The 22,395-nt window shown below is 32.1% G+C and overlaps 1 protein-coding gene across 1 annotated transcript; it reads right to left on the bottom strand.

Moving 5' to 3' along the window:
- Window positions 1-3,891: 3,891 nt before the first annotated feature.
- On the bottom strand, window positions 3,892-4,754 carry LOC140860487 (LOB domain-containing protein 19). The gene is made up of 2 exons (XM_073263498.1): window positions 4,419-4,754; window positions 3,892-4,188 (listed from the first exon to the last, which is right to left on the bottom strand). Exons 1-2 carry the CDS (start codon window positions 4,752-4,754, stop codon window positions 3,892-3,894), a joined length of 633 nt encoding a protein of 210 aa, XP_073119599.1.
- Window positions 4,755-22,395: the final 17,641 nt, after the last annotated feature.

Genomic DNA, 22,395 nt, shown 5'->3' on the forward strand with positions numbered 1-22,395 from the left:
GACCTTTTATAAAATTATCACACTCGCCCCTTCAGATGAGTGATTGTTGTGCACTCGCCCTTCATGCTACTGGACAAACATTTTGATATTTGTTTTGCACCAAATACTCCTATGAAATATTAAAAATACATATTTGACCTCCTGAGAGTATAATTTTTAAATCTATTCAACCCATAATACAAATTTTTTATTAAAATCCAATTATAAAATATTTAGCAAACACTTTTTGTTTTATTAATTTTTATTTTTATTTTTATTTAAAATTTATTATGATTAATTAATTGTTTTTTAAAAATATTATTACTTTATCTTGCTATCATTATTTTATTAAACTAACTTCGTGTTTCCAACTTCTCAATTAAACATGCATTCGTAAACCAGATTTAAATACCTAAAAGTACCAAAATAATAAGTTCATGCATATTACTTTTCAATTTAGGACAATATATTTTTAACCAAAATCTAAATTTTTTAAAATGCATTATATAATTTGCATTAAATAAAAATACACAATATTTATTAAGATCCAATTATAAAATATTTTTCAAACATTTTTAATTTTATTTATTTTTTATTTTTTATTTATAATTCTTAATTAATTTGTTTCTAAAAAATATTATTACTTTATCTCGTTATCATTATTTTATCAAATCACTTCGTGTTTTCAACTTCTCCATTAAACATATTAATAAATAAGGATTTAAATATCTAAAAGTACCAAAATATTGAACCAAAATGATAAGTTCATGAATATTACTTTATCGATTTAGAATTATATAATCATGTTATTTTTATTATTTATTATAAATTGTGCAATATCTTCTCGAAAAATTTAAATTTTGGTTCAATAATATATAGTCCTAAATCGAAAAAAAAATATGTTTGAACTTATCAGTTTAGTTCAATATTTTGATACTTGAAATTATTTAAAGCTTTGTTTATGCATGCATGTTTAAATTTTAATGGAGAAGTTGGAAATACGAAGTGAGTTTAATAAAATAATGATAACAAGATAAAGTAATAATATTTTTAAAAAAATAATTAATTCATGATAATACATTTAAAATAAAAAAATAAAAATTAATAAAACACAAAATGTTTGTTAAATATTTGTAATTGTATATAAAAATTTTATATTATGGGTTGAATAAATTTAAAAATTATATTCGGGGTCAAATATGTATTTTTAATATTTCACGGGGGTATTTGGTGCAAAAAAAAAATCAAAATGTTTGTCCAATCGTAAGAGGGGCGCGTGCGCAACAATCACTCATCTGAAGGGGCGAGTGTGCTAATGTTATAAATTGTCAGGGTTGAAAATGCCTATTAAAATTTCACAGGAAAAAAGTGTGCATTGTCAATATTTCACATGGGTGTTTGGTGCAAATAACTCATAAGTAATATAAATATAATTTTTATAAAAAAATTTATTATTTTTAAAACTAAAATCCTATAAATTCCCACGAAATCCAACCAAAAACTAAAATAGTATTTCTAATTCTAAATAATAAATTTATTGTTACTAGTGATCGAGACACATGTCACATGGGATGTCTTACAATACAGAATGTTAGAATGTGATTCACATACAATCACAGTCGTGTACCAAAAGAGAGAAGTCCTCAAGATTTGGGTGATACACATGAAACACTAGAGCCACGAACCAAATGGCATCACAAACTATGCACATAAAACCTTACTGATGGCTAATTAATGTTAGAATGTGATTCAGGGACAATAAATCCAGCTCCTGGAAGCTAGCTTGAATAATCGACTTCTTCAGTACCACGACCCGGCGGGCTAAAAGGGGTCATAGTGGTTTGCATTGCCGTAGACACCGTTGGAGGAGTTGTTGGCATTGGAATTGACATTTTCTTTGGAGTTTGGTTCTCATTCATGGAATATAGGATCTTTTTTGGGGTAGTTTCTGCCCGAGTTTTGCAAACACAATGCGCGTCCTGGAGCTCCACAGTTTTCAGATTCTGATCCTGAAAATTGAAAGAAGAGATGTTCGACGAAAATGAAGAGAGGGGAGAGAGGGGCTTCCTCAGAGGCGACGTTTGTATGTGCTGCGTGTTGGATGCGTTGCTGGATTGCTGTTTTACAGGGCCACTAGATATGTTTTTCTTGCCTGTGGCAAAAATTCATGGCAGATGATATATAGAGAGTTTCAAACTTAAATTAGACACAAATATTGAGCTGTGATATAAATAAGATCATGATAATAAGAAATAGTTCCTTGTATGATGGAGCATTTAGAGCAGCTATACACAAGACATAGCTAGTAAAGATGCAGCTCAAATCGTTTGAATTGTACAACGATCCAAGCCATATGTCAGCTGATATACTAACTACATAAGTAGCCATATAGAATGATAGGGGTAACTGTTGCTGCTCCGTATCCTTCCGATTATAAACGGATCAGTATCAGGTGTAGAACATTTTAGACCGAAAAGTTTTACCATGTGTTTACCAGAAGAATGAACCATAAGACCACAGTGGTGATGACTTCGAGCACCCTGCTGCTTTGAATGGTTATTCTTCGACTCTCCACAAGCATATTTTGCAGCATCGCCTCTCCCAAGGAAAACCTCTTACCAGCCACACCTCCAGTTGAGGGTCTAGAATTCTTGTTGATCACGCTTTTTGATGGACTCTGTTTTCAACCAAAAATCACTTCTTGCTCTGTTACCAATTGTCCCTGAAGATTCTTTTGATCCTACCGTGACAAAAATAAATAGGAAATGTCATGTTTTAGCATATACATGGGGTGAAAGCCCACACAGACATGGCATTTGCTGTCATATGTTAAGTATACACTACCGTCTGCCTTTGACGCTCTTCTTCTTTCAAGCGCTTTATGTCACAGTACTGTGTGACATCATGGACATAAGGCCAACCTAACAAAAGCAAAAAAAACAAGAAACTATGGATTACAACGTAATAGAATGTCAAAAAAAAGTATGGTTAGGAAAAAAACTTGAGAAAAATGATCATCATTTGAATCATTGAAACATCGTCACATACCGTGTTAACGTGTTACCGTCTATGATTCCCAGAACTCCTAAAACTCTTTTTCTTATATTCATCTGAGCTCGACAATGACTTGCCTGATCCATGCACTTTCCTCCGATATGCCTCCAAACACTCTTGTTCAAGTTCAAAAAGCATTTGGTCCCTTTTGTTATCAGGCTCATCCCATTTTTTCTGATTCTACAGAACGATTCTTTTATGTATGAAGACTTTACAATTCGCCATACCAAACCTTTTTGAATTCACAACATATAGAAAGAACAAAGAGAAAACACAGAGATAGTCTGATCAGATCACCTGCAGCTCAGATAAAAGAGAACCACAAGTTGTTTCCATTAGTGAAGGATGATTGATGCATCGCAACTGTTCGCTTTATAAGGCAAACACAATTGACTCATCGCGCGCCGAAAAATAACGGCTTTGATTCTCATTTCATTAAAAAAAAAAAAATCGACAAATGCTGCCCAATGTAACAAATTTTTTAAAAAAAAACCTCGTTATAAAATGAGGTTTTATTTTTATTTTTCCAAAAAAAGTAAGAAATTATTAAAATTACCAAAGTAAATTTATTGAGTTTTTTGTATATTAATGTAAATTTAAAAAAAAAACCCTCGTTACATTAATACATCTTTCATAATCATATAAAGTTTTATTATGTTCGTCGTTAAATCTTAAAGCAACTGAAATCACAAGGCCAAATTAATTTTTTTTTTCTAGTGAAAATTATATATAGATGAATACAAGATGCACACAAAACGTAAGTAGCTTAGCTAGCTTGACAAGATGATCGGAAAAGCGTACTGCACGATGCATTAATTCTTTCCTACTACAATTCAAAGTCATGCATATATAATAAATTCATTTCGAACATGGAGGCCTAAATCTAACGCCTGGAAAGTGTCTCGCAACATAATCCCGAGCAAGCGAATGTAGTTCGTCGTAGCCATCGTCGATGAAGTCGTCTTCTTGATCGCGGAAACTAACTATTTCCATCGACATTTCTTCGTGCCGAGACATATCGAACCGTGACGCTTGAACGAGTTCCGACGAGGATTGGAAGTCGGAGGACGAAAGAGCGGGAAGCGGCAATGATGAACGTTGTAGGGTCGATATACGAGCTTGGATGTATGCCAACTCCGCCTGTAAATTAACCACCTGCATGCGTTTGCATATTCGAAAATATATATATATATAATAAGAGCTTAATTTTATAAGTTGGAGAAAAACCCTTTTAAATGCTTCGCATGTAAATTAATAAATTCACGTGCATGTCACATTTCTTTCTTCCCATTGTAAATTTACAAATCTCAAACTCAAATTTGTTATTTTGCAAGAAAAAAAAAAATGGGTCGTTGAATGTAGCACATGGGGCAGTGTCTACGTACCTGCTGTTGAAGAGAGAAGATATTGCCAACACAGCCATAAACAGGGTCCCTAACCCTAGCCAGCGCCTCGTAACAAAGCGTGATCACCGCGTCAAACCGGCGGTGCGGCGGTATTCTGAGCAGCAACTTCGAGGCGTTGCTAGCACCGAACACCCTGTGAACCGCCGCAAAGTGGGCCGTGCCTTGGTCTGAGTCGAAATACGGAGCGAAAATGCAACCCTTCAAGCATTTCCTCCTCAGAAACTTGCAAGCACCGCAAGGCCCGCCGCCACCACCACCTCCACTGCTTTGATCATCGCCACCACCGATCCCGCCGTCGCCGCCGCAAATATTCATTTATCTTTCGGTTTATAGTAACATATATATGATCTTTCCTTTTTTTTTTTCTTTTTTTTTTTTGGGCGATTAGCTTTATGGAGTGCGGAGACACAGTTTACGGGGTACAAAAGAGATATGTTTGTACATCTGATTTGAAGATTTGAGTTACGGCCAAGTTTGATAACTTTAGCGAATAAAATAAAATAATGGTTTGATTTGGCGGTGGGTGGGTCAATTCACGATTGACAGAATGGAGAGGGTTGCGTAGTATATTATATATATATATATATATATATATATATATATGTGTAGTAGGCGAGCTGTGTAAACAGTTCGAATCCAAGCAAAATGTATTTTTTTAAATGAAATGTTTATATGTACGAAATATATTTATCTATTTTTTAAAATACAAAATATTTATTTTTTTATAATTTAAGGCGTCAATCGCATTCTTGAAAGTTTTCGTTTATGTTGCTGCGATGGGAATAGAATGTGTATCGATGGGATTAAGAATGATATACACATTCTATTCCCATCATGCTAATTAGCATAATATATTTTCGATCGATTTTGTGGGATACAGATTCATTTGCTCATGTTGATGAATTTCATTCAATTTCCAACTTCATTCACTTTGATATATATGATCAAGTAACGAAAATGAATATATATATATATATATATATGCATGTCATTTCATTCACAGAATCGATATGATCTTTCGACCAAAAATTGTTTATGTGATGGATATGGATATTGACATTGTTGGAAGGCTAACTACATAATAATCTAAAAAAATAAACACATGTATGGAAATTTCTTTTCAAAAATCTATGTCAACAACTACGTCCGTAACATAGGCTAAGCAATATATCTTCCAGACACATGGACCTTATATGTTCAAAATATGGATCATAAATATAAAATAAAATAAAAAACGTGGTAGTTACCAAATTTAAAATGCAATATAATTCATAATTAAAATGATCAAAAATGAAAATATATATATATATATATATATATATATATACAATTTTGTTATTCTGCCCACTCACCGTGCCCACCTAATGTGTTCATCATGAGGTGTCACTCAACTATTGGATGTGATGAATTGTGCGTCCAATAGTTGGGTGTCACCTCATGGTGGGCACATTATGTGGGCACGGTGGGTGGGCAGGATAGAAAAACTCATATATATATATATATATATGTATGCAAGTTTCAGCACAAAATATGAACTGCTCATCACCAAAACCAAAATTATATAATTAAAAAAAAATACGAATCCCTTGACAAATATACTTTTATGTTTGGTTGGATTATTAATAATCCCTGTATAAATTTATCATGTATAATCCTACGTTCTTCTCATCATATTATTTATCCATCTATTAATTATAATTTCACATCAATCAAATCATTAATTATTTATCTTACATCAATCAAATCATTGAATTTAAATTACTATATTATCCCTAATAAATAATACTATTTATATTTTATTTATTGTTAAAAGGATAAAATGGTAAATTACCATTTTTATATAAAATTTAATCAATCAAATTAAATCAACTATAATCTATCAATCAAATCAAATATTATATTAACTATCATTTTTTATTTATTTTTTATTACAATACGTTAATTATTTATATATTATTTATCCGTAGCAAACATTATAATCTCCATTCTCATATATGAGTGGTGGCATATTACGTAAATATATACTGTATCATCATTACGTTCTTTCAGCACAAGCTAAATAATATGCATGTAACTACTATGTGTGTAGTTTTTTTTTTTTTTTTTCCTTTTTTTTAAAAAAAAAAAACAAAATAAAACATTAATAAGAAACAGTCAGTATGTCTCGAGTTCCAATAACATACAACCATCGAGATAAGATCTCATTGAACCATAATCAACCATTATAGGGTCCAAAGCATCGTAACGATAATTTGGTGCTTAAAGGTGACCATTAACTGATCTTCTAACATGCATTTAACTTAAAGCATAATCCACGTAAGAAGATAGTTAGATATGATCACTTGATAGTTGAAGTATTTCCAACAAACCAGGTTTAAACTTGTATCATCTCATATTAATTTGTACAATATCATATGCTCTAATTTGTCCAATTAATTACATGGAGATGGAGGACATGATCAAAACTGCGCAACTAATTATTAATTTTATGGTCTAAAACCAATCAAGTACAATACAATATCATATGAATTTTTTTCCCTATTTTGTTGCAAATTAAACCACACACATATATATTTATGTGGATAAAAAATAATGATAAAAAAATGAAGTGCGAGAGTTGCGTGAAGCAAACATGGGACAGAGTCAAATAATTTGATTCAACATAATCGGCGGTGGGATAAGCGTGGGAGTCACACGTGGGACAAACATCCCATCTTTTCAGCAAAAATCTTTCATCTCCTTTGTCACTTTCCATCAGTCCCATAGTGACAAAAAAAAATGGAAGAAAGATCAGTCTTTTCCCAACCTAGGTAAACTAGTTTTAGGCTTCCATGCAATTTTTTTGTCCCTTTTAGGTAATTCAAATTTTTAGGCTTCTTATTATTTTTATTTTATTATTGGGGATATTTTTATTTTTATATAATTTTGAATTTTTGTCGAGGTTTAATTTCATTTCATTTAATTATTATTGACTTTTTTATATATATTATCATGTCATAAGACAAAATTTGAAAGGCAAAAGTATATATTATCTGTGTGCGTGTGAACATATGCATATGTCTTCATTGTTTTTACACAAAATTATATTCTACTTTATATTATTGAATATGGATCAAAATTTCATATTTAAACAATATAAACTACTGTTTGGCTGTGGCAAAAGAGTCTTATCCTTTTGCATCTCCGCATTGCCAAAATATTTTTCTCGACTTTTTTGCATGTATTGTCACCAACGAGATCCAATCAGGCAATAAGAAATATATTTTGATATTTATTACAACTATAATTTAATTTTTTATATATAAAATAATGCATTCGAAGTTTTGAAAAATTCAGTAAAAGTTTGTTTTTATTAAAAAGATGAAAAATTATATATATATATATATAGAGTTTTGCTATCCTGCTCATCCACCGTGCCCACCTAATGTGCCTACCATGAGGTGACACTCAACTATTGGACGCACAATTCATCACATCCAATAGTTGAGTGCCACCTCATGGTGGGCACATTAGGTGGGCACGGTGAGTGGGCAGGATAGCAAAATTGTATATATATATATATATATATATATTGGTTTTGTGGATAATTATAAGGTCCCTCCCTATGTATTTTAATAACTAAAAATGGATACTTGCCCAAAAAGAAAATTTACAAATGGATATAGTTGAATCCCTTTTTTGAAGACATATATATGATGTACTAACACATATATATTTAATTTCGAAGAGTGTTAGTTGCATTTCATAATTTATTAATCACACTCCAACTTACCATTTTACCTATTAATTTGTCAACATTACCCTTCCTAATATTTAGTTTATTTTCAAAACTTACCATCCATTCTTTTTTACATTAACTACTATGATAATTATATTATAATATTTAATCATATATTTTTTATCTAATAACCTCATTATTTAACTAATATAATTTAAAATACACGATAAATTTCGATATGTCACATAAATTTTAATTTATTTTTTAGAAAAAATTTAAATTTGTATTTTGTTTGTTTCATTTTGATTTGATCTAAATCACTTAGTATATTAAACATTTTTTTTTTATTTTTAAAAAAATTTGAAATATGTCGAATATATAATATTTTAAAATAAATATTGTGTTACAATTATTTTAAATATTTAATTTTCTTATTTTGATTGTTGGAATTACATTTTTTGCAGTAAATAATTGTTAGGATCGGTTGAGAGTGTAAAGGGAGAGGGGTTGAATACACTTTCAAAATTTTTCAAATGAGCTGATTGTGAATTCAATCAGTTTGGTGATTGAACTCCAAATTTATCTTGATGTCTAATTCAAGTTAACAAAGAATATAATAAATGTGCGAAAATATGTCAAGAAACAGATTATAAACTCTTAGTCTAAATGTGTATGCAAGACTGATAGTATGTAGGTAGACTGATAAAAGACACAGTGAGATGCTTATGGATGTTCGAAGATTTCAATTACTCCTACGTCACCCCTTCTTCCACCTTGAAAGTATATCACTAGAAGAATTTGAATTTTACAACACAATTGCAAAACTCCACTCCAAGACTCCAAAACTAGGACTTAAACACAACAGCCTATCTCAAAAATCCTAGTTACAACTCAATTTCAGTCCTAGACTGACAAGATACAAGTGTTACAAAATCGATTTGAACTTGCACAAAAATGATCCTTGAATGATCAGAATAATTGTTTAAGTGTTGTGCTTCGAGTTTCTTGATCAGATTGCTTGACAGACTTGAAGGCTTAAATGTTCAAATGTTCGCAGGAGCAAAAGTTGTTCCTCCGATGATCAAGATGCTTATTTATAGGCTTTGGAATCCAACGGTCAAAATTTTGAAATGTCTCTGATAAGATTTAAATTATTCTCGTTGCTTCGTCATTTTCACCGACATTCTATGTACCCAACATCTTCTGGTATCGCAGCGTTATGTTGCAGGGGTGTCAGAGTACATAAAACTTTATTCAATCCAAGTCGCGATGGTAGACTAATGTAGTATGTAAGGCGTTTCACTCGATCGGTCTACTTCTTTGGTACTTGTTTTCACAATATCAATTTGGTAGCTAAGTTTAATATATTTCTTCATGATATCAATCGGGTATCTCATGCGAAGGTTCAGTTTAGCTAGCTCTTATCTTCGAAGGAATCAGTTTATCTATCTTAAAGTCGTGTTTTTCTTGGTAAAAATAGTTTAGTGCTTTTCTTAATAAAGTCGCTCTTTTACTTGAAGATTCGGTTTGGCATTTTTTCTTTATAAAGTCGTGCCTTTATTTAGAGTTAGTTTGAAGCAGTTTAGCTCTTCAATTTAATTAGCTCCTTTTGTGATGTCAGTTTAGCTCATACAAACACCAAAACTTAATTCTCAACAATAATAAATTTTAAAAAGGTGTTTCGCTTTTAAAAAAAATTTTGTTTCAAACATGGATATATATATATATATACAGTTTTGTTATGCTGCCTACTTTTCGTGCCCACCACCATGCCCACTTATGAGGTGACATTCATCCATTGGATGAACCATTTGTATATGATTCATCTCATCCATTGGATGATTGTCACCTCATATGTGGGCATGAAGGTGGGCAGCATAGCATAACTCTATATATATATATATATATATTTTTTGTTTAGTTATAAAACAACTGACATAGAATATATTTAAACATGTTAAAAATAAAATTTAATTAAAAATTATAAAATTTATAATTTTTTAGAAAAAAAACATTATTTTAAGTTTGTAAATCATATAATATAAATATATATTTTATTATTGCGTAAGATTATTAAAGTTTTGTAACATCAAAATTTTACACATCTCGATATTTTTTATATATTTTGTCAAAAAAAAAAAAAGAAGTTACCAAAATTTTATGTACCTCGAGACAAAAATTTTGTTATTTTATATTTTGATTATATATAATAAAACTAAAAAATATAGCAATTTTTAAAAATATTAAATATTTAGTTGTTTTTTGTAAATAAAATTTTTAGCAGTTGATGTACAAAAGTTTTATATTTAGATTTTTTAAAGATTTAAAGATAAATCAAGATTTTATAAAATAAAAAAAAGTATTTAGAAAGGTAAATTTGTCTAGCAATTAATTAATTTTATGAAATACCAGTGTTATTAACACTTTTTGGAGTGTAAATAATACTCCACTTTAATTTCAAAATTCATGAAATTTAAAATTAATATGATTGGTACATATATATACAAGTAATGTGAAAGTTGGGGAAAACTGTGTTTTATATATTTTGATATGTTTATGAAAATCAAAAATTAAAATATTTTCTTATTTCGTATTTGATTTGTAAGTATCTAAATTTGGGCTTTAGACTGGTAAGTTATATTTTGTTATTTTAAAAAATGAAAAAAATTAAAGGAGTGTTGATGGAGCCAATCATGTAGGTACATTTTGGTATCATGTTAACATTTCAGGTAACACTTCAATATTTTGTGACCTTGCGTCATCTTGAAATAGGCAAATTTAGAAGATCACTATTGACAAAAACTAAAAAAAAAACTTAAAAAAAAAACCAAAAAGAAAAACTAAAAGTCAAAAACATAATTTAATTTATAAGATCAAAACTCAAATTTAAATATTGAAAGAGCAAAATATGAAATAGACAAATTTAGAATATGATTTTGGTTATTTGTTCCAATTAATAATCCTATTTTTTAAAAAAATATTATTTGAAAATATGTTTTATTTATAAATAAATAAAAAATACTCCCTGTCTCGAAATTAGGAGGGCGTAACTCGCAATCAATATCTTCCACGGGACTATTTAAATATATTGATGCTGTCAATCAATCAATTAATTCAAGTATCAGAGCAAATTGATTTTTTGTATGACAATGTTGTTGCCTTCAATCAACTCGGATGAAAAAGACTGATGGAATTATAAAAACATTAAACACGTAGTTAGTAATATAATGATTAAGTATGAATCAATAAGTGGATGATCATGAGTTATTGCTAATTAATAGTCTCGCGCAGTTCGATATATTTTGGATTTAAGTTTTATTTTCATCTAGATTTTTTTTTGTTTTGGCTTTTTGCCCTCCTAAAACTGCTAAAGATACCTAATGTTTCTTACGGTGCAAAAATAAAAAAAAACAAGCCAAATCATAAAACTAAAATTGAAATTTTTGATGTACTTGCAAACATCCCAAAAAAAAAAGTTAAAAAAGCAGTCAAGAAAATGTCAAAATTTTGGAAGGGCTTGAAGATGGTAGACTGACAGCTACGAGTTATTTTCCCAAGGTTAAAAGAATGTGATTAGCCAATTATGTTAATTCTTCCCTTTTGTCCAATTACCAAATTATTATGTGCGAAATTTGGTGAATATAAGTCCATTATAATTCAAAAAAGATTTTTAACCAAGTTGATTACCCAAATTTCCCTTTTTTATACAAGAAGTTTGTATTGATCTTTCAAAATATAATAATAGTTGTGGATAATGAGTTATGATTAATTTGAATCAAACTCAAGAAATTGGTCAATGAAGAAATGAATGCTTAGGGTTAGGTACCCATAGCACAGCTGCCCTTTACTGCGCAGAAATCGATGTTTGAAAAACAAATCCACACACACGTGGGCTGTCCACTCAGGCCCACTCTGATTTAACGGATCCAGTTTGGTTTCCACTCATCCGTGAACCCCATATATCCAGATTGAAAATCTCCAATCAATATTTTTTATAAAAGAAAATTAATATATATATATATATATATATATATATATATATCAATTTTGCTATCCTGCCCACCCACCGTGCCCATCTAATGTGTCCACCATGAGGTGACACTCAACTATTGGATATGATGAATTGTGCGTCCAATAGTTGAATGTCACCTCATGGTGGGCACAGTGGGTGGGCAGGATAGCAAAACTCATATATATATATATATTCTATTATATAAAAGAGGAGCATACTATACTAACTAACTTTGAAGACACCAAAATATATTATTCCATAATTATCTCTTCATATCCACTATCTCACTAAACCTTCCTCTCACTCCATGTTTTGTTTTCAAAAAAAAAAAAATACATATAATTTTTTTTTACACATACAAAACGTGTGCATTTTTTACTAGTTGTGATAAATGAAAGACAACAAAAATGCCCATAGAATACCGGAGTTCGTGGAATGTGTGAAATTTGGCATTATATCTCTGTTTTCTCTCGTTGAGTTTGTTTGCGATCTTTTATAGATTTATATGACGTGATTTACATGTTATTTCACGTCTCCGGATGTTATCTAATATACATTTAAAGATTAACGATTATAAGTTTCTGGCCATAAAAGAAACCACAAGAAAATGATTCACAGGCTTTGGGTAAATTCGAAAGAAAAACATGGAGCGAGTGAGATATTTAGTAGGATAGTTGATAGAAATGAGTAATTATGGAATAATATATTTTGGTGTCCTCAAGACGTGTGCATTTTTCATTAGTTGTGATAAATTAATTAAAGAAAATAAAAATGCCCATAGAATACTGGAGTTTGTGGAATGTGTGAACTTTGGCATTTGTCTCTCTGTTTTCTCTCTTTGAGTTTGTTTGCGATCTTATATGACATGATTTACATGTTATTGCACTTCTCCGAGATGTTATCAAATATACATTTAAATATTAACGACTATAAGTTTCTGGCCATAAAAAAAAAAAACCACAAGAAAATGATTCATAGGCTTTGGGTAATTTGACCAACTAGCAACCTACTCATAACATAAATGATTGTAAATTTGATTTAAATATAAATAGATATATATTTTTCCCCCTAAAAATTTATGGAATATAAAAATTCTAGGTATTGTTTGTTCTATTAGTTTTTGATACTGAATATGAAAATTAATGTGGGGACAGTACATGTGTGTGTGTATGTGCATATATACACACATATATATGTTTTATATATATATATTAGACAGTTTTGATAGGGACAATAGCACAATCGAGGCGAATTTTTTACGATGCTATGCATAACGTTTTTGAGAATATTATTTAAAAATTTCAAAATTTAAAGAAGTAACATCGCTCATCTCTACTCAAATGATTGTGGATTCGATCGGTTCGGTTTTGTTATATAATCGAAAACCTAACTAAATTTGTTTATAACCGAAACAAATTTTAAAAAAATAAAATAAAATTTTAATATCAGGGCAAGAATGAGACAACGAGAGTTGATTTCTTAGTTGTCAAATCTAATGTAACCAAAGCTCACGGCCCACTATACATAATGGATAGCATATGGTTTGGTTGATCCTGATATATGGGCACTAACCGAATTCATAAAATAAATAACTAAAATTGAATCGATTTAACGGATAATTTTTATAATTAAAACTGATTAATGTTCACCCTGTTCTTAGGGACGCTCTTTTTTGTTATTGGGATGTATTCCGAATTCTGAAAACGTCAGCAACAACAGCAACAACAAGAAACAAATAAGTCGAGTCGAGAGAAACTCTCTATCCGCAAGACGAAATTGCCCGTTAACAGTACTTAAACGTTGGCGGCAATCGTCTCTAAGATACAACGACTTTAAAATCGAGATATAGTAGCACACCAAATATCTAGATCTTCGTCGAACGAAAATATACGTCAACTTGACTTTTGTGAGAGAGAGGGATGAAGTTGTAGAGAAATCTAATATATCACGTGATCAGATGTTTCTTCTATATCTTTTCCGTGTTATAACCACCGTATATATAGACTTATACACGAAATAATACGTTTGAAGGCGTAAGGATGCAACCCATGACAGAAAAAGCCCAGAAAGAGACGCACCTTTTCGAACTGTAGAAGGCGCGCTCGATCAGTCAAATTTAACCGATCGGGCGCCCCTCTTTGGCCAAAATTTCTGCCTCGGAAAAACAAGGGTGCGCTCGGTCGATAGTTTCTTACCGAGCGGGCGGCCAACAAAACTCAAGGCCACTGTCTCGCAAGGCGAGGGCTGCGCTCGGTCGGTAGTTTCTTATCGATCGGGCGTGTAAGGCCCGTGATGATTTAATTTTAATTCGAGAATATTTAATTTGGGAATATTTAGAGTTTACGTTTAGAATTAAATTCTAATATTCTTAAATGAATAAGGATTGAAATTGAATTAAATCGCTTTTCCGGGGACTGAATTGCAAATAGCCAAAATTTCAGGGACTAAACTGCAATTTGGCTAATATATCTAAACTTAACTTTAATATATCTGATTCCAACGTGAATAGGCAGTAGGAAGGGAGAAGAACAGCTGAACAAACCCCACGCCATTTTTGCTCCGTAAAAGCTCCGATAACTTGCGATCCGCCGTTAGAAATTTGAGATAAATATATATATGCGATCACCGCTCCGAGAGCTACGTTTTGGTACAAGTTTCATACACTTTTCTCAGATTTTATTTTTATGTTGAAGATGGGTTGTTCTTATTTTTGATTATATATGTGATTGAGTTAGTACCGGTTACGTATTCGCAAACGGTTCAAAAAAAGACTGTCGTTCGGATTTTATATGATTTATTGAAGCAAATTCGAAATCTTTCCTTTTTTGATATGTTGCTGAACGTGTATATATATTGATGTTTGTTGAAGATTATGGTTGGTATGGCTTGGTAGATTGAGTTGGATATCGTTTGGATTGTCGATTTTTAGCCATTATGCCGTCGATTTCAGAATTAATCTACATTTGAACTTGTTGAATGAATGGTGTATTGTCTTGAGTTGAAGCTGATATTATTGTTCCAAACACTTCATTTCAGCCTTGTGTTTGAAGTTGTCGAACTCGGAAAATCCGGAATTGAATCCGCAAAGAGTTCAAGAAGATTTGAAGCATTTGTGTTTGACGTTTGACTTAGCAAATTGAACAGCCTTGTAATATGAATTGGTATTGATATATTTCATATTTGAAACATTGTCAGACTCGACATTGAAAGGTATAAATGACCGCTAATCTAGATGAGATAGAACACTCGAGATAGCTATGATTCTCGAGTATTCCCTTATCAATCACATACTTGTTTGATTATGTGCCTTATGTGATTAAATGATTGTATTGTTTTGATTGAATATTTGATTAGATGTTCAAGATGTTTTACAGTATTTAATGCATACAGATTATGTTGCATTCATCTTGAACTCTAGCCTGAAAAGCACAGAGGGTTGAAAGACCTAGAGTGCATCTGATATTTGGAGGGCTATAGTTGAGTGACACAGAATGTAGATTTACTTCCAGAGCTAGATTACTCACTATAGTTGCACCAAAGTTAGGGGATATAAAATATTTGACTTCACCTTGATTGGGTGAGTTGGTGTTCGTTGAAAATTTTATTTCCTCGGGATCCCAAGAACTAATATTCTATTGATATCAGATTGATAGCCTCTTTTTGACACATGCATTGTATTCACGTTTACTGTCTCGCATTTTATGTTGTTTATACTGGGATTTTATTCTCACTAGAGTAATCCAGCTATTGTTTTGTTTTGTATGTGTGCATAACAATAGGTGGAGCAGGATCTAGTCAGAAAAGACAGAGATAGCTCGAGATAAAGTCTTAGCATGTGATAACTCGGGTTTTAGCAGAATGACTTGTACTTTGAGTTGGCTAAACATGTTAGAAATGATACAAGAACTTTGTATATTGTTGTGGAATACATGTTAGCTTTCATATTATGTTTACGGGAGATTATAAGATGATATTAGATAGCATGTATATTATTTTGTAGCTTGTAAACGAGTATGTGTATACATGTTCCAAGTTTGACAGCAAAAATATGCACTGCAGATTTTCAGAATATGGAGCCCGCTCGATCGGGTGAACTCCACCGATCGAGCGCGGCATGTAAATGGTGAAAATAAAGAAATGAGTTTTTGGGTTCGCTCGATCGGACGAGTTCATCCGATCGAGCGAGGCCAAATATATTTTGGACCCGAGAGCTGAAGCTTTTAGCTCGCTCGATCGGGTGAGTTCATCCGATCGAGCGAGGTGCTGGATTTATTTTTAAAAAAAAATTTAGCTCTTGGTTTTTAAATTCCTTTTAGTACTTCATTAATTGTTAGTAAGGATAAATTGCCCCAAGATAAGATTAGCAACCCGGGTTCTCACAGGGCGCACTAACAAAAATAATAAAATATTATTTTTGAACCAAATTTTATCCAAAAAAGAATAATTGATCATAAGACCTCGTCGAGCCTCGCCTGCCGGCCGCGCGCGTGTGTGTTTGTTGCATCGATTAGCGTCTTGCCCTTTTACAAAACATCTGGTGCCCTAAGGGCCCAATCCCATAATCCAAAGTTGGATTATATAAGGTGAACAATACATTGAAGTTGTTACAATGTGGGACAACTTTTCCTCCAATTTATTTCACTAAATTAAAATTTTTGCATCAATTGGGGCAAGCCTTTTGGACAAGTATTTCAAGCCCATTTCATGTCATTTTATTCCAACAATTCATTCAACATTTTTTCCAACAATCCCCCACATGAATGAATTTCACGTATATTAGCATTCTCACTAGAAAGTCGTTTTGAGTTATTGTTACATCAGAATAGGTAGCTTGTGGCTTTGAACCTACCTTAGTAAAATACTATCGAATTTACTAGTTGCATAGTGACGCGATGTCTTGAACTAGTCAACCGTTTATGTAAACCAAGTAAATAGTATTTACATAACAATACTCTAACATTTTTTGTTCTCATGTTGTGTCCATTTCGGCCCTGGACCGTATCTTAGATTCATAAGCGTTTCAATCAAAGCGGCCAATACTTTGCACTTATATAGGTGATCTCCTATCAAGAGTATCCTGCGTTACTCTACCTCATAGGTATATGAATCATTAAAAGAAAAATTAACCTCACCACATTTTGCAGGTCATTTATACTTGGATATTTCAGGAATGAGAAAGTAACAATTCCAAGCACTCAAACTAATATTTATAACTTAGTTGTCCCATTGAACCAAAGTTTTGGGATCTCCAATTCTCAAGGTTGGGTTACCGCTATAAATATTTTAATTTGTGGATTTTAAACCCATTCCTCCAAGTAGTTTGTACATTTGATCTCTATTTATACTTTTTGTAAGCGGATCCGTAAGGTTTTTCTTTGACTTCACATAGTAAACCGAAATAACCTCATTCGAGATCAATTGTCTTATGGTATTGTGTCTCCGACGAATATGTCGAGATTTACCATTGTACATACTACTTTGTGCTCTTCTTATTGCTGACTGACTGTCACAATGAATAGTAATGGAAGATACCGGTTTCTTCCAACATGGAATATCTTCGAGAAAGTTTTGAAGTCACTCGGCTTCTTCTCCAGCTTTATCTAAAGCAATGAACTCGGACTCCATAGTCGATCTAGCTATACAAGTTTGTTTAGAGGATATCCATGACACCGCTCCTCCACCGATTGTGAACACATATCCACTCGTAGACTTGGAGTTTTTCGTGTCAGAAATCCAATTTGCATCACAATATCCTTCTTGGACCGCAGGATATTTTGTATACACTATTCCATAACTCGAAGTGTATTTCAAATATCCAAGAACTCTCATTAATGCTTTCCAATGATCCTCACTTGGATTACTTGTTAACCGACTAAGTTTGTTTACGGTATATGCAAGATCAGGACGGGTACAGTTAGTTAAGTACATTAAACTTCCTATCAACCTTGCATATTCCATTTGTGAAACAGGTTCTCCTCTATTTTTGGCTAAATGTATACCCAATTCCATAGGTGTTCTATCCGGAGGACGATTTGTGACATTAAATCGTTCAAGAACCTTTTCTACATAATGAGTTTGGTATAACATAATTCCAACAGATGTTCTAGAAACTTTAATCCCTAGAATAATATCACACAATCCCAAATCCTTCATATCAAAATGTTGTCTCAACATTTTCTTGGTTTTCACAATCAATTCATGGTTGCTTCCCATGATTAACATGTCATCTACATAAAGGCACATAATTACATATGCATTTGTAGTAACTTTAATATAGACACATTAGTCACATTCATTTATTGTGAAACCATTTGATAACATTGCAGTGTCAAACTTTGATGCCACTGTTTAGGTGCTTGTTCATGTCCATACAATGACTTGACAAGTTTACACATTTTTTGTTCTTTTTCGGGTACAACAAACCCTTCTGGTTGTTATATATATATTTTTTCTTCCAACTCTCCATTCAAAAATGTTGTTTTAACATTCATTTGGTGTATCTCAAGATCATGCAATGCTGCAATAGCTATGAGAATACGAATGGATGTTATTCTAGAAACCAAAGAGTAGGTATCGAAGAAATCATATCCTTCCTTTTGTCTAAAATCTTGAACCACTAGTCGAGTTTTATATTTATCTATAGATCCATCTTCTTTGTATTTTCTTTTAAGAATCCACTTGGATCCCAAAGGTTTACATCCCGGAGGGAGATCAACCAACTCCCATGTATGATTATGCATGATGGAATCTATCTCATTTTGTATGGCTTCCTTTCAAAAAAAAGCCTCAGGATTTGATAAAGCCTCTTGAAGAGTTCTTGGTTCATTATCTAACATGTATGTTAGAAAATCAGGACCAAACAACTTTTCAACTCTTACACGCTTCCTGCGTCTTGGTTCATCGTTGTTTTGTGGAGTTTAGTTGTGTTTTCATGAGTTCGCACTACAAGAAAAACGGCCAAAGACAACGCTTTTTCCGCGTTGTTAATGTCCCCGAAAAGCCGTTGTCGTAGTCAGTGTTGTAAAAGACCATGCTCAAAGACAACGCAAAAAAAGCGTTGTCGTTTCTGGAAAAGACAACGCTTTTTTAAGCGTTGTCATATCTAAAAACGACAACGCTTTTTCTACGTTGTCTTTGTCACAAAAAAGCGTTGTCTTAGCCAGTATTGTGAAAGGCCGCGGTCAAAGACAACTCTTAAAAAGCGTTGTCGTTTTGAGCAAAAACAACGCATAAAAAGCGTTGTGATATTTGAAAAAGACAATGCTTTTTAAGTGTTGTCTTTTTTAGTAACGACAACGCTTTTTCCACCTACGACAACGTTTAAAAAGCGTTGTCTTTTCTCAAATAAAAAACAAAAAAAAATTTAATTCACAAATTTTCAATATTATCACTCAATATTAAAATTTTTTGAAAATTAAATCTAATATACAATATTTCAATATTATAAATCATTCAAATATAACAAAAATCATTCAAATATAACAAATAATCGAATTCTTCATGTTCATCTAGGCCATGTCAAAGTTCCTGTCTTATAACTGCAAATGGTAGTTGTTGATCCCATAGTTTCACAAGCTAAAATCCTACGCACCTGTAGATCAATTTGTATCAGCAATTTCTTGAATAATACAATATCAACACTTAACAAAGCCTGACAAAGAACCATAATTAATGACATACCAAGGCCTTGTCAGCCATCATTTTCTTCATTGAGTATGCTAGACTGTAGGAAATTAAAGAGAAATCAAGCTCATATAACAAGATTGGAGATGAGAAAATGGTAGGTGGCTGATAACAAATAGACAACTTAATGACACACTTACGTCAAGGTTACTGCCAATGGAAGCCCTCCAAGAACCGCAACAACAACAATCGTGGCCTATACCAAACAACAGTCAGTGGACAGAAATGACACCAAATGAACTATTTATTTAGAAATTAAAACTCACAGCAGCATTTATGATGTGTATAAATCTTTAAATATTATAGTTTGTTGGGAATGTAAGAAGTACAGGTGAAGAAGGTACCTGCAACAAACTGCTAGTAATGAAAGCTGTGTTGAAGCAAGCATAGAAGAGACGCCCTCCAATTAGTTTTTCATAGAAAATTATTCGAACATCTCCTCTAATCTGCTCGAATCTCAAAATAAATCAGTTTTTGTGGTGTTCAAGTGCCAAAACAGTCGACCATTTTAAAAAATATCAGGAAATCTTACTTGTATTGGTTTCTCATAATCATAACCAAGACAACTCTTTTGGTAAATTATGGACCTTTCGGTACCGAAAATCATTTTCAGAATATGTGTCAAACAAAAAATAATAATAATAAAGTAGAATATGAACTAACTTAGCGTGGAAGATATAGACTCAATAACAAAGAGATTCAAAAAGTTAGAATGTTGATTCAGATTAGTGGGAAATATAACTCACTCCAGCTACCTGACATTCAAGGGAAAAAAAAGGAGAAAAGGGGCGAAAAGAAAAACTATGTAAGGGCTCAATAGCTTGATCCTTGCACGACATGTATCAAAACTATGATAAAATATAAAATAAATTAAAATGAAATAAAATTCCTCTATTTTTAAATTTAAGGGCTCAATAGCTTCATCCTTGCACGAAGACATTTTGAAATTTTAGCAAAAATTTCTCTACATCTTGGCAGAAATTTTAATTACTCTTACCTTCAATGACCAGATTTTAACATTGTTATCCATTCCACAGCTTGCAATACGATACATGTCCGAAGGGTGGAGGTCCTACAATATTCATAACAAATGAAAGGATAGATGCTCAGAGTAAGTTCTACCTGAATGTCCTACACGAGGGAAGACAAAAGGTCGGATATAACATACCACACTAAGAACTTCATTACGATGTCTCCCAACACCAGAAAATATCAAAATACATATTCCAGTATGGATGTTCCATAGCCGAACTGATTCATCCTGGCCCATGTTTTATCGTTAATCAACTTTCATGCAAGATATTGTATGATAATCTTAACTTCTTTCAATAGAATAGGAGACAGATTAATTATCATAAACATATACAATATTTTTTTCTGGAAGCCACGGACTGGCATATACAAGAACAAGTTTTTAGTAGTACACTTACTTTGCTTGCTGACACCACCGGTGATGGTTTCAGTGGCTGGGTCCTAATTTCATTTATTGAATCCCCGTGACCAACAAAACTCTGCAACAAATATAAGTAGAAAAAAACTAAAGCATTACATTCCTTTACATGCCTAATCGATCTTTACACAGAGAAAAAGGAAAAGAAATGTAATATTCTTATACTACTTGGATGGGGAGGTATAAACAACCTTTGTTTTCAAGTAAATTTAGATTTCAAATAGTGTCACCGTAAAATATGTTTTGAGATCAGCAAAGGTTATTAATTACTTTATTTCAAAAAATACACCTCATGTTAACTGGTTCGCATTCATTCGCATGACACTAGTACATGAACAGGTAAAATCAAAACTGTGGCATCAGATTAACATAACCAATATTTCTTAATGTTTCTCAACTACCTTTTTACCAAATCTAAGCTTAATGTATCCACCTGAAAACCAGAAATGGATCTAACTTTTCTTTATTTTACCTATTATTATCATGTTTCCAACTATATAGTCTATGCTCTATAGGAAGCAATCAACAAGTATGGATGGCAAATAATTAACTACATAACAAAATAGTACCTTGTATATCTTCTCACTGCCAGTATCAATAACACAGATAATTCCATTAAGTCCTCCAGCTACCAAAAATGGAGTTCCATCAATATTACACGCCCAGCTTTCCGTATAAAAAGATTCATCTTTCACAATACACGGGACACCAAATTTTTTTTCAGAATATGTATTTTTCAAAATAAATTCAGCACATACATCTTATAAAAAACTGAATTTGCTGACTCGTAATTCCATTGGAAAGAAAATCTTTTACATCGTCATCGATTTAGGACTGAAGTACAGCTATTACACCACCATCCAGACATTAATGTTCATCCATCTCAGGAAAATCATTTTCAAGTCAGTCTAAGACATTCTGAACACCTTTCAAAACCATGTTCATCCCCATGGCATCACCTGTGCTGTAGCTAAATCTAATGCACAGATAAGGGGAGGGGGGGGGGGGGGGAACCCACATCATGTGGCAGTAGACAAAACAAAGCACAAATCAGGTTTTACAGAAACCTAAACACAGCCTAAGTTGAAACAAC

This window comes from Henckelia pumila, chromosome 4 (genome assembly GCF_033568475.1).
Source record: "Henckelia pumila isolate YLH828 chromosome 4, ASM3356847v2, whole genome shotgun sequence".
NCBI lineage: Eukaryota > Viridiplantae > Streptophyta > Magnoliopsida > Lamiales > Gesneriaceae > Henckelia > Henckelia pumila.